Source organism: Solea solea, chromosome 3 (genome assembly GCF_958295425.1).
Source record: "Solea solea chromosome 3, fSolSol10.1, whole genome shotgun sequence".
Lineage (NCBI taxonomy): Eukaryota > Metazoa > Chordata > Actinopteri > Pleuronectiformes > Soleidae > Solea > Solea solea.
Window position 1 is genome coordinate 15127280 of NC_081136.1, and position 14601 is coordinate 15141880.

At 41.1% G+C, this 14601-nt stretch overlaps 1 protein-coding gene across 20 annotated transcripts in view; it reads right to left on the reverse strand.

Moving 5' to 3' along the window:
* The window catches only part of LOC131456295 (adhesion G protein-coupled receptor L3-like), a 200830-nt gene that overhangs the window by 84502 nt on the left and 101727 nt on the right, over window positions 1-14601 (reverse strand). For all 20 annotated transcript variants that reach the window (XM_058624522.1, XM_058624503.1, XM_058624506.1 and 17 more), the window contains exon 5: window positions 11186-11295. In XM_058624522.1, the coding sequence (XP_058480505.1) occupies window positions 11186-11295 (110 nt within the window). The remainder of the gene's footprint in view (window positions 1-11185; window positions 11296-14601) is intronic.

The following is a 14601-nucleotide window of genomic DNA, read 5'->3' on the forward strand; positions in this document are numbered from 1 at the left end:
CTCGATGCGTGCGCACCACAATCAGATCATTTCATTTTACGTCCAGGTAAACGAAGGAACTGTAAATTCCAATCGGAATAAATCCTTTCAGACACTGAAACCCAAATAACTGTAGAGTCATTGACTCTCATTAAAGCCCTATGAGTAATCTCTTTCACGTGTCCAAAGGCAAAGATTAGTGCAATATTAACATATCCTTTACCATTTGAAAACATTTGAACAGCTAAACACACAGCAACAATGGGAAATCTGCCTTGAAAGCTGCTGTGTTGAAAAACTATTATAAACCTGAAGTGCATATATCACTTTCTCTGACAAGTCTTTTATGTCAGTCACGGCATTTTTCTGATCTCTTCCATTTGCAGTGGTGGTTAGGATTCACACAGCAAGTCTGCTCCTGTCCCTTTCACTCCAGTAATCCTGGTTCTAATAAGAGAGGATTAACCTCTGTTACCAGAGCTTACAAGAGTCCTTTTCACCAAATGGAGAGTGCAACAGAGTGAGGTATGGAGGTCGCTGGGTAGGTGTGGGGTAAAGTTTGAAAAATGAGAAAGTTATTAGAGGAGAACAATGTAAATGCAAGGCAAAGAGCCAATGCAAAATAGAGTATGCGGCGGAGCAGTGACATGTGGGCTAAAAGAGCAGGAGAGAACAAAATAACAGGGATGGGAATAGCTTTCAGCACGTAGTCTGTGTTTGTCAGATCATAAAAACTGTATACGGGGACAACACAGCACATCATCAACACCAAACACTCCAGCTGTCATTGAAATACTATGAGTCCATACCCGGCCTGAGCAACAATAGCTCCAGGCTACTTCAGCACCGCCATTTCAGGCAAACTCAAATTTGCCATTAACTCCAAACTGAACGTGGCCCCATAGATCAAATCAAAGTAAACAGCTAAACGTCTCGGAGTGAAGCCTCTTCACCCCCTGTGAGCAACAGCCACACAACAGGGACTGCAGGGAGGCCGGGGCATTTCTGATTGAGCGATCGCTAACAGTGGTGAGGAGAGAGGAGGGTAATGATCTATAGAGAAAGGCATTAGCGGTGGGGATGTGAGAAGTGGTATACGACGCAATCGCCAGGGGAGATGGCGTGAAAATGGGGTAAAGGATGTGGATGAAATCCCTGACAAGAAAACATGCCACTCCCCGAGCTGCAGTTCAGCATCTGGCCCTCTTGCGTGACCGGAGCACGGAGCTGAACGCGGCAAGGTCACCTGTGAGATCACTCGAATCAATTTGTTCATGTTACGTCCGCTGGTGTTTCACTACATATACTGTGTGGCTCAGGCTGAGGTGTACCTATTAAACAAGCCGGGGAGATATTGTGTCACAGATACAAGAGGAGCAGTGGGAGGAAGCAGAGTGAGACGGGGAATTGATTCATTTGAAAAGCTCCTTTACACCAACCCACCCAGCCGCTATTGTGACTGTGATACAATGTTGGTCCTGGACGTCACTGAGTAACTAAAAAGCACTTAGTTATCTTTCCTCTGTCACTTAGAAATACCCAAACAAATATGAATGAAAACAACACTCCGAGGGGAGTCTTACCTTTGTGTAAGGGTTAAGTCTGCACCTCTGTCACAAAGCACTTGAAAAGCTTTGTCCTGAAGACACAGTAAGTAGACAACTAAAGCATGTCCCTCATTCTATTCTGGCACTCACACAGATCACACAGCTTTTTACATATGTCCTCTCATTTATGGATAAATTAGACATAATTATCTCCTAAATGATGTTGATTTTCATGAAAATCACGACGGCGTCTAACACAGTGTGCTTCAGCGAAGTCAACTTGACGACACAGAGTAAAGTGATGAGCTTATTATTTGAATAATGCAATCAAAACACTCGGTGGTCATCCAATTATTCGAAGGCAAACATGGTGTTGGAAGAATTTGAATAAAACACGCCGCTGCCGTGAGGAGTTTGGGGTCCGTGGCGTTAAGAAAGGACTCATCAGATTTCGCCAACTTAATTGGCTGGAGTGGTTTCAGCTGCAGCTTAATGTTATAATTTGACAATTATTTTGATGGATGATCAGTCGGTCCAATCAGTCTGTCACCTGACATTAGACAACAGTTCATCATTGGGCTTTTGCAGTGACAGTTGGTACCTCATGGAGACTTGAAAAGGTCTGGCACATTTCCTTTGAGGGAAAACGATGAGCAGCTGTAACCATCCTTCTTTAGATGCCAAAACAAACCAGAGGGAGGAAATTGCATTGCTGGCGATGAGGATGAAAATGTAAATTGACAGATTTCCTGGGCTTGACGATTGACTGTGATCTGTAACTGGAGATGGATCATTAGACGTACCAAGGATTAGTATTTTTTCTTACAAAATACTTGCCAGGCGGACAGACAGAATGTTTTGGTTAGGAACATGCATTTGTTTTTATTTAATCACTTTCTTTAGGTGTTATCCTATACGCTGATCAGTGGTTAACCATTCAGTAGCCAGGTTGGAGCTAATTCTGACAACAGCTTTGGGCAAAGCAAAAACTCGCTGATCTGTGTTCCTGCAGCTTGGAGTTTGGCTTTAACCTGCCAAACACATAAAGCTAGAAAAAGCAACATGGCTGAATCTGCAGCTTATCTAACTGGGCAAGCTGTTAGTAAAGTACATTTACTGAAAAGCTGAAAAGGAAAAGGTTGTATAATGAATGTTACATTCATTACAAAAAAATTAAAAAAGATAATGTGATATTCAGTCAAATGAAATTATTATTATTTTTGTTTTCTTTTGTTTCATTACAAAAGTTATGTTGCTAATGTATAATGCAGCCTGCACTCAAATACAATTAGTTTTTACCTGACTTTATGCTAATTTTAGTGACGCTCCCACAGAACACACATGTAGAGTGACTAACGATGGGGGACCTTTGGCTAATGTGAGCAGCAACACTGTCATGTGAGCGGCAGCTGTATGGATTTTCATTTGAATAATTAATGCTTCCCAATTTCGCACTAATGGTTGAGACGTATCAGAATGGTATCATTAGCCGCTAATAGAGATTCATGGCAGAATGGCTGCAATATTTTTTGCAATTCTCCCCCCCCCCCCAATCTCTCTTTCTTCCATCTTTCTCTCTCTCAGCCAAGGAGTTGTGCAGAGTGCAAACCCCTTAACTCTATCCCATCAGCTTTTTAATTAATGACACAAATTACGGGGCTTTGAATAGCATGTGCCTAAGGATGGGGGACGACGTGCAGACTGCCATCTCTCTTTCTCTGAATTCTCTCTTCATCTCCTTCATTTCTTTTTTTTCTCCTATCATTTCCCTTGGCTGGAGCTTGCGAGTCGTTCGTACCATCGTTACAGGTTCCATTTCTCAACAGTGCTCGTTTTCTTTCAAACACTTGTCTGCTCTGTGTGCTCTCCTCTCTTACTTATTCAATCTCCTCCCTGGTGTCTCCTTTCTGTCTCCGTTGCGTTCTGCCTTCCCCTCCTATTGGGACGCGGCTATGCTATCTCATAACCTTGACAATGCAGGATGCAGTGTGTGTGTGTGTGTGTGTGTGTGTGTGTGTGTGTGTGTGTGTGTCTCTTTTTGAGGGACAGGTGCAAGGACTTGGCATGGATCCAGTTTGCTACCCACGTGGAACCAACCAACAGAGGGGAGAAAAGACGAGTGCAGCCTCGGCAAAACAACATTAAATACATTTTTGTGGAACGTAGCAACTGGAGCAGAAATAACCTAATTGCACATTCTAAAAAGCGTCTTGATTTTCAAGGACCTTGAAATGATGTAGGAAAACAGAGGGATGTGGGGGAGAAGAGAGCAGTCTGGTGTGGCTGGACGTGGTGGAGCACCAGTGAACAAATTAGAAGAAAAAAACACACAATAGAAACAGAAAAGGAGCTTTGATTAGTAGTTTGATCATTAAAAGGAGAGCCCCCCCGAAGAGACCAATCTCTAATTAGTGCTATATCCTCGACACTTGGCAACAAGTCTCTCAGACGTGTGCGCGAATGTGTGGGAAGCTGGATGAGGAAAAACACTGAGATAAAAGCTTTGCTTTTGTTATATAAATGGAAGTGTTTATGAACAGAGGCTTGGTAGAGCATTTATTCCAATGGTCTGGGGCAGATTTTGGTCAAAAAACAAGAAAAGCAAGTATGGGCCTGTGTGTTAGGCGGCAAAACAGCAGCCACTTTAAGGAATAAGAACCTGATAGATTACCAGCACATATACTGTAGCTATTAGCGGGGGGGAAACACTTCCCACATGTCCACATTCACCCCTGTCCAATATCATTATTTATCTACAATGGTAATCACTGTGTCCCTGGGCAATTATCACCTCCTCTCAACTGGGAAAAAATATATATATCTTCTTCTTTCTTTTTTTTCTTTTGAGGGGCATTGTTAATCCACAAACCCTGCTGCCTATAATGTAAACATTATTTTACAATGAGAATGCAGAAAATGTAGTACCATAAGACGGTAGGATTATTGATTATTAAATAGTATGATTAATATTTGTCATACTGTGTTGTAATTTTACAAATGATGTTAAACTATTTATTCTAAATGATTATAATAGTAATTTTTTTAACGACCTTCAGACAAGTATACACAGTATAATATTTAATATACTGTGTATGTGCATTTACTGTGTTTCTGACAAATATCAAATAGCAATATTATAAGATAATAAGATTATAATATGTTCAACTCATTTGTTAATGATGAATTGAGATGACTGGTTGATTGTAAACCTTTCTTTCTATGCAGTAAAAAGACATTATTACGTCTATAAAAAAAAAACATACTCTCTTTAATATGTTCTGAACCGCCCACAGAAAGAGATGGTGCACAGTAGGGCTGAACAATGTATCATTTTCAAATAGAAATTACAACTTGAAACAATGCAATTAGCAACCCGCTCATTTAATTCTTCTCTATTTGACTGTTATATCTTCTATACAACTTAACACTGTAACTCAAACATATCTAAAAGCTCTCATTCCTGTGCCATAATATAGTTCATGTTTTGATGGTATTGTCTGGTAGTGCTCCACCACATTTTAAATCTTACACAGTAAATCTTGAACTTAATCTTGACACAAAAACATGATATCAATCATCCAATATTAGTAATAATAATAATTCATTCAGCCCAAGTACACAGCAATTCATAATGTATGGTTTTTGTTTCTTAGTTTTGAATACTATTAGGTTATAAAGATCAGACATTATAGCCTAGAGTCAATTGATTTGTTAAATGTATGCTGAATTTGCTGCAGTATTGTCAACCTTCAATCACTGGGTAAGAGTAGCAGGCTGCTGCAAAACACATAACAATATCAAATACAATATAAATATCGGGATTATTTGTCTGAAACTTCTGCTCTGACCCATCAGAGCATCTCCTAAAATAGCAGCAGACGTACCTCTACTGGTTTGAACCTGTAATCAAACAGCAGGCCCTTGTTTAAAAGTCACACACATCCATTCATCTGCCACACCCTCCTCCCTCTAATGCTGACTTTGTCACTCTTCTTACTACTTCGCTTAGTGGCTTACAGGCAATAGATGCCCAGTCTACTTTTTTTCTCTGGAGCAAAGCAGCCATCTGGCTAAGCTGTCAATCAAGCACCGACACCAACACACTCATTCAGTGGTTAGAGGGGAAAAAGGAGTAAAAGTTCTGTGTTTGAACAGATCACTGCAAAAAGGGATGACTAACTGTGATTTCAGCAGAAATATAAGAGGTAAAGGGAAAAGCTCTTCAAAGGCAGGAATTCTCGGGCAAAGCCCAGTCCAAAAGTAATGTGTTGTGACAAGATCAGTCGCTGTAAACTCAGGCCGTAACACCACTGTGAATCTGGTGAGTGTGATACGAAAGTCATTGTCATCAGAGCTTGCAGTGCGAGATGGGGAGTGGCCAGCTGTCACTGAGTGATGAGATAGCATTACAGCCCTCTTTCACACATGGAAAGAAGTGGTCACTCAGGTGGGAGAGAGTCGGGGGGAAAGAACACTGTCTGGAGAACAACACTAATGCTCGCTGGCATTTCAGCAGGGAGTGAAGAGGGTGTGGTTGTGTGATGAATCAGCTGTCACGGTGTTGACGCTCACGCTTAGACCTGATGAGCGTGGATTGGAGAGCTCAAGGGCAAAAAGCCACTGAACTTCCATACAATCTGCTTAGTAGATTTACTGATAACATTAAATGGAGTGAATTACTCTTGAAGAGGCTTAAAAAGTTGACTACAGATTAGCCAAGGCAAAGAAAAGTACCGGAGGCTTGATCATGTCTGAGAATGAGAGTGATTTAAAGCCTTAGTGCATACATTTTTGGTGATTTATGTTGTTGTTGATGATATTATTCTGACCCTGTTTCGTCTTTGTGACCAGAAACGATGTAACAGGACGCAGCATGCAAATGTTGCACCTTTTATCCAAAAACAGGCTCTCCAAGCAATACTATCAGACCTGAGTGAGGGGAGCATTTGTGTAAACAGCAGCAGAACTGTTCATCCCATGAAACTGCAGAACAATTGGGTTTTTGAGCAGTAGAATTCACTTCTGAAAATGTTCATGGTTGCTTCATTGTATTATCAGCCATACTCTAAACCAGAGGTCTCAAACTTGCGGCCCGCGGGCCACATGTGGCCCCCCCAACCAACTTTTTGTGGCCCACCACTTTATAGTGAGATATTTCTGTCTCTATGTTTTCTTAATTGATAGATTAATTATGTATCATAAATACATTTATATTGTGAACCATTTATCGTTCCATATCAAAACAGACACTTTTATTTTGAAATTATGTGGAATATCATCTATTAATATTACTATTTCAATGTCCTTTTCACAAAACCCCACAAAAGCCCCCTAGGTCATTTGGGTTTGAGACCCCTGCTCTAAACTGTTAATAGCCTCTTTTACTAGCACAATATAGCTGTCTTGAAATAACACAAAACAGTTGAAAACAATGTTTTAAACGCTGCTACACTAGCTTATTCAGGACCGTGTAAACCCATGTAACGGGCATTTAGTATCAACAGAGAGATATTTTTTTTTTGTATTTATCAAAAACCCTTTGTTTATGTGTAGCTACATCAAAACAACACGCTAAGCTGATGTGACAAAGATTTGAGGCGGTGGTTTCACAGTGGGTGTGTTTGCCGTAGGTGTGACCGCTGGATAACTGGCCCTAATCACACCATATTAGGCCCATGCTGGATTGCACATGATAGCCATGTGTGGAGCATCAATTTCATGCCTCCACTTGCCAACACAGAAGGACACAGATAGGTAGCAGGTGCTGAGTAAAACTTGCCAAAACAATCTCTTCCATTATTCGATTAGGGCCTCCTGAACCTGCTAGGTGAGCTGATATTAGCAGAGTGAATTAAAAACTAATTAGGTGAGCTGGAAATAAGAGAACACGACATATTACATGGCAAGTTCCAGTGAGCCCAGGATTATGGTGCTCCGTTCAAATCAGGGAACTGATTGCATGATTATATGCCATGACTTAGCTTTCAAAGCGAGAGGCGTATCTGACAGGGCTGAGCCGGTTCCCACTGTGCTAGACAGGATTTTGCATTGTCCTTATTAGCTACAAACAGTGGGGGGAACTAGTGGTTTATGTATAGCAACACACTCCCAGTATGTTCTTTTCCTTTGTTCTCCTGCTCAACTTTCATCCACTCTCAAGGTGTCACTTTTGAAAAAGATACACAATTAGCCACTTCCTTTTTTCTGGGGTGGACGATGGGGCCAACTGCTCATCTGAACCAATTCTGTCAATTTCCCACAGAAAGATGCATGCAATAACTTGAAGAGTGGTGGGTGCGAGGGGATAAGGAGAAAAAGCAAGCTCTGAGCAACAGATAAGAAGCGCAACACAGCTTTAGGTGCACAGGTTTCAAGACTTTGACGAGTAAATGAGGAGATGTAAGCTCTTTATTGCAGCTGAGACAGAAGACTGGGTGGGTTGGAGGGTGACACAGTTGTGTTGACCTGAGTCCAACCTTTGGGAGGAGCTATTAAAGTGAAAGTTACATTGAGAGAAAGATCGAGCGGGCGAGGGAGACAGGTTTTAATTAAGGACACTGAGAGAATAGATGTGCATCTTGCTACTGAACTGTAGAAAGTCAAGGTGAGAGGGTGGAGGCAGGGACAGATGTCAGCCACTGGAGCAGAGGCCTGTTTATGAGTCATTATACAGGGTCAGTGCATTACTTCTGCCTGAGGGTAACCTCACTAATCCGTAAAGTGCATGGAGGAACATGCACAAACTGCACAAGAACAGACTGTAAATATGATTACCAAACATATTTGTCATTGCTTTTACTTGATGCCAACAGCTCATATGAAATAATTATTCAGACAAGAGCTTGAATGAAAATATAATGGATCAACGCCTTGTGCTGCGACACTGTCACACAGCACCGGCAAACACCGGCACTCTCCCTTGTAATTGTATTATTTTGATTCCATTACAACTGATAGAGCAGATCAAATTGCACATTAATAAAATCAATATTGTATCAGCAGCATGTGTCCATCGATTACGCACACTCCTCTGCTATTAATAAGGGCGACTCTGGTTGTTCAATCTTGTCGGCTTATGAAGATAAAGAAGAAAAGAAGCTCAGTCAGCTGGATGAAGACAACATCTGTCAGTGAAGGTAGGAGTAAAAAGGCAATCCTTTGGGGGGGGGGGTCATCTTAGTGACAGCGTTTAAAGGACAAGTAAGTGAGTGTAAGTGAAAGTGAGGCTAACTTGGAAGAAAAAGAGTATTAGGGAGAGGTTTTCAGTGGAATACAGAGTCCAGACTCCATCACTGACAGAGAGTTGGAGTCATGGGTGGCTGCTTCTCTTATTAAACACTCAAATCCTTCAGTCGTCCTCAAGAACTTGGTAAAGAGGTTTGTATCAATAGCCAAACCACAATCAGACTGCATTGGGTGAAACCTTACACCTTTGCCAGTGTTACGCCCTGATCATTTGTCAGCAATTACTAACCAGTCTCATGTATTAAACAGATGAAATATCCACTCTATTATTTCAAACTGGTTGTGATAACAATTCAAGCAAGACACCAAAACTCAAAGAAGTGTCTGCATGTGTCTTACAAAAGAATATGATTGCCTCCTTTGGGAAAGAAGAACAGAGTCCGCCGGGCTGTCACACATGAGGTGCATTTGCACCCCATTATAAAATCCATGTGAAAATCCATCTCCAGTGACCACGAGTGATTGCTCTCAATATACAAATAAACGCCTACATGACTTCTGTAATGTTTATGTGCCGCCAGCAGATTCTTCTGGGTGCATTCCATATTTATACAACACAAGGTGCTTCAGTCTTCCTCCCTAGTGCAACTCTAATAGGTGTCCCCCGAAGTTACAGCAGCAGTGCTGCCAGAAAGACGTTTCCAACAATTCAGGATGAATGTTCCATGTTTAATCCAGACTTTTCATGAGGAAGAAGGTTCTATAAATTTAAATTAAAATCCAGAAGGTGGGTGTTAAACCACCTGTTGACCTGTGCGGATCTCTAGTGGTAGAATGTGGGAAGTCAAGGAAGTCGTCACCTGTGCTAAACATCTTGCAGAATTTCCATAAGACTAGAGGGCGAGTACATTGTGTAACTAGGATGAGGACAGGCCAAGAAATCCAAACTTCTTTACGGATACCTTTTTGAATGAAGTGATTATATGCGAGTGTGACCATCATATAAATTCAGGAGAGTGTCATCAGGAGGTAACGAGATGTGGAGGGGTGGGACTGGTATAGTGTCGATATTGGCAACTGGACTTGCTTGAGTTTTGTTGAGGACTTTTCACCTCTCCATCACTTCTCAAACAAATCCAATTGTAATAGTCCATATAGTGGGTAATGCCATTATCTAATGCACTGGCAAAACACATCCATGGGGGCAAATAGCCCAAACTGTGCATATTACAGTGAGTGTGGTATAAAAGAGCCACCTGTCAGCACTGGATCACAGGTAGAGATGGTTATTACTTTGCAACATGAAAGCTCCTGTCAGGCAGGTGAGTGAGGGAGACATGTCAGGACATCAAATGTTAAAAAAGATGGTTTTGATGTGAAATATTGGACTTTGCTTGGACACAGCAGCTGCAGGCTACACAGATAAACTGCCCCTGACCAAATCTTTCCAGTTTTGATATCATATCAGAGCAAGGCACACAGTATGTCAGGGTTTTGGCACTGTGAGTTTGGCATTCTACTTCAAAGGTTGTTATAACACAATACCTAAGGTCATATGGCAATGTCCATTCCATTTCCTCTGGCCTCACCTGGACTTCCCTCCCTGTGTTCATACTCTCACCCCGTACTGACTTTTTCAATCCCTGCCCATACGTTTCCACCTCGAGTTATGAACAGCTTGATTGTTTTTTTGTTTTTTTTAACCTACTACACTAATTGAATCCTCTTTTTTTTCCATTTACCCCCTTCGGAGATGCCTCAGCATTAACTGGCATCCACTGAGCTGAAATGAACCAAAAACAAGCATGTTTTAATTTTGAAGGAAATCAGATTGATATTCTTGCTGCTAGAATAATAAACATGTGTCTGGATCGGACACAATTCTCAAATATATTAATAAGCTGGGAGCTGAGAGAGCTGATGGGAAGGTTGTGACAAATAATACCTAAACACTAACACTAACCTTTTTTGGACAACATTATTCCCACACATTCTGGGTACACCAGACTTAAACTACTTTTTGTACCACTTTGTATTTGTTGCAATTGTTTGCAATACTAACTTTATCCTCAATAAATTCCACAACCAATACTCCAGAGGATGTTCGGCATCTGTTTTCATTTTCAACAAAGACTCAAACAGCTGATAAACAGTACTGTGTTGATAGTCCATAATCACTGTGGTTACCGTTATTGTTGTTCACATGTAAATAACACTGTTAAGAATATTTCCTGGCCTCATAATGGGTGTTATGTTTTTTTTTAAATCACAGGAAGTATCACTTGTCCTCACATGGTCTGCTGCATTTTAATCAGCACTGCTGCACTGGATGACACATTTTCAGGATTTGATCATTTGGAACATGACAAGCCTGCATGTTGACTGTGTTGTCGATGAGTCACTGCTGTTCGGAAGAACTGAGAATGTTTGGCAGGGATTAACTGTGTAGAGTGAGAGAATGAAGGAATACATACTGTAAGGTACACATTCATATTGGACTTCAAGGTATTTGTAGGTTCCGGGACAAGGATCAGGAAATACATCTGGTCCGGCCACAACAGCACACTGGGTTCGGTTATTACATCTGAAAACAGAGGAGAAATGATTGTATTAATCGAACAAAACAAAACAAATTAGCACAAGGAGCACATTTCTAAATGAAGTTGAAATAAAAAATGATCATCACTCATCCAGTCTCCTCCCTTGAAAAACACAAACATTAGAATCAAATTTTTTTTAACCATATTAATCCTCTTCCATAAATCCCTACAGTGCCTGGGGGTTAAGTACCTTACTCAGGGGTACCCTAGCCCTTTGACCTGGTGGGGACTTGAACCGACAACTCGGTCACAAGCCAAGTTCCCTTTCCACTTTTTTTTACAGGTTAAAGCGTGAAGTACTTAGTGTGACCTGTCCTGACACTTGAACTCAACCAAATTAATGTTACTGGTTAAACCTGTGTTCGTCCTACTATTTCATGTTGACAAATATCTGCTGTGAAAAAGGTCTGTTCGGCCAGATTTATTCAAGGCATGCTTGAGCATCACATACACATGTTGAGTTAGTTAAAATTGTCATTTTGCTAATATAAGACCAACTTTCAGTCACATCCTTCCAGTCCAAATGCCAATGACCACATCATTTGACAGACTGTTAAGGAATTGAAAGTCATGGACCTACAAACAGGCTTTAAAGCACATAGAGATTACATTGTTATTGCTGCTGCTGATGATGGATGGATGGTGGTGGTGGTGGAGGTGGAGGTGGAGGGGGGTAGACACAATCAACTGAGTGCAAAATCAGCTCCAACATGAAATGTAGGTCTTCATTAAAAAACACAATTACACTGCTGGTGGTGTTCTCCTGTGCCATTTTGTTTTTGGCAGTCATCAATCAAAGCCCCACTTCATATGCACGGAGGCTCTCGCCACACATAATAGCAACACTTATCTCACAGCATTAACTCTTAAGCGTTTTGTCAAGTATTGATCTTTCTGTGGTCTGCATCTGTTTGCAAAATTGAAAAAACAGGGGATGAAGGCTGGGCTGGTTTCTAATTGAGTACTGACTGTGTATGTGGTCCCAGTGATGCCTGCTGCTGCTGCTGCTGCTGCTGATGTAAACTACAGTATTCACAGGAATCTCTGTCGTCCACCACATCTATTCTCATTTACAGACGACCATTATCTTGCAATATATAAAAGGTATTTATTCCCCAGCAAGGCTGTTCACAGTGTAAGTCTTGTGAAGGTCAAGGCGGGGTCTGACACAATGATTCATACACCACAATTAAAGGATTCTCTAGACCTTAATTAACATTGATTGGCTGCCGACTAATCAATTGAACCAGTGAGGGACAAGCAAAAAAAGGGGCCCATCTCATTCCAAGCCAACCTCGTAATGAGATATGGTCTGCCGATTCTCTCCCATGCAGGCTTTATGGGTTCATGAACCCGATCCCTTCCTACACTGACCCCCTCACCCTCCGCCACTCACTCACTCACTCACTCACTGCAGTCAGCTGACTGCGGCTCTTCCCTGCCTAAGAAGAGTTAATTCCCTGGCAGTAAATGTCACTCAAACAAATAAATGGTCAAGCCCATGAAAGTGAGAAACAATTATAGAGACAGCAGCCATCTCGTCTCTGCACTTCTCCTCCTAACTACAATTTTCTGGTTGATTCTGTTTAGAATTGGGGGTTTTGTAATCAGTAGGTGAGAACACAAGTTAAGATTAGATGTCACAAAGAATTACAAGTGAGGTGGATAGATGAGATGTTACTAGCCAGAGGTGGTAGAGCGGTTATATGAATGAACAGGGGGACACATGCAGTACATTTTTGAAAGACAATATAGTGGAGTTTTTTTTTATTTATTTTTTTTTTACTGTATAGGCTTAAAATGGATAACAGAAATAAATACACTTCTGATAAAACAATGATGCCCTAGAAGTTAAGCTGCATGGGTCAAAAACTGGAATTTCAATTACAGTCTGTAATAACTTCCTCTTGAGGGATTTGAAATCATAATGTGTATTTCACTCGCACTACAAACTTAATCCTGGCCTTTACATCTATCTTGACCCATATTCAAAATCCCCTTTATTACTACTGTGCATTTTTAACTTTGCACACACGGCCACAAATAGCACTTTTCTGTTCCCGAGGGCTGCTACACAATGCAAGGGAATAAAATAAGGGGGATAAATAATTAAAATTAAATGTATTAAGCACAAATCAATGGTAGAGTAGGTGGGGGGGATCGATAGCAGGAGAAGCTGCCCATGCCACGTGCCACAACGACTTCACAATTACCAATTACGGGGGTAATCAGTATTTCATCAGACACTTGGCTCTGATTGAGCCCTTTGAACTAGCAGGGGGAGAGAAATGGATTCACTTTGACTGAGGTATTAAGATATGTATGCGATTTGCATTTGCACAATAGCGGGAAATAGGCAGCAAGTGGCTGGATGATCCTGCAGGCAACACGCTCCAACAGGCAGAAGGCAAATGATGAAACAAAACAATGCACATCACCAGTAATATATCAATTCAAGGCGTCAACTCTTATTATTAACAACAAATGGATCACAGAGTCATCTGGGTGTAATACTCTGTCAGGACACGAAAACCCACTTCATTTTGCAATTTGGTCACCAACAGCCAATGTTTTAGCCACATTCCTGCTCCTTTTTTCCCCCTCATAGCTTTTTCCTCCTGTTCCTTCGTCTGCTCTTTGTTAGAACTGGCAGATTAGGGACTCAGACTGCCAGCTGATGAGGGGAGATGTGGCACAAAGCACCCGAGTCCTATGTAAGCACAAAGTGTAATCACTATAATCGCTGGCTGATCCCACTGCTGCCTCTGATGACAGTAAGTGGGTTGAGTCCCCTCCGTCTACTGAACAATACAGGACAACAAATAAAATAAATAAATATACACAGGTAAATAAATGAAGTGATGGCAGAGTAAGATACAGTCCATGATAGGGAGAGTGCAGGCAAATGTCAAAGAGACATTTGCCTTCACCGGAGAATAATGAAAGAGAATGTTCCCTTTTAGAAAGTGATTCATATCAGGAGGAAATTATCCAACAAGCCAATTGCTTTGAGTGATATTTTCATAGTACCCATGTCATTTTTGCGAAGTATACAGTATGTGTTTGTTTCGCAGTTTATGCCTATATGTTTGATGAAATAGTCTGTGTCATAAAGCGTGAACTCCTTTTGCCTTGGGTTATAAAGAGCAAACATATTCAAACTGCTTCATGTCCAAATTAATCACACACATTAGTATCGGTTCAAAAAAATTACAAAAAAAAAAAAAGCTTCCGATGCTTTGGGGACTGAGACTGTGTGTGTGTAAGTTTGTATTTGTAAGAAAGGAAAG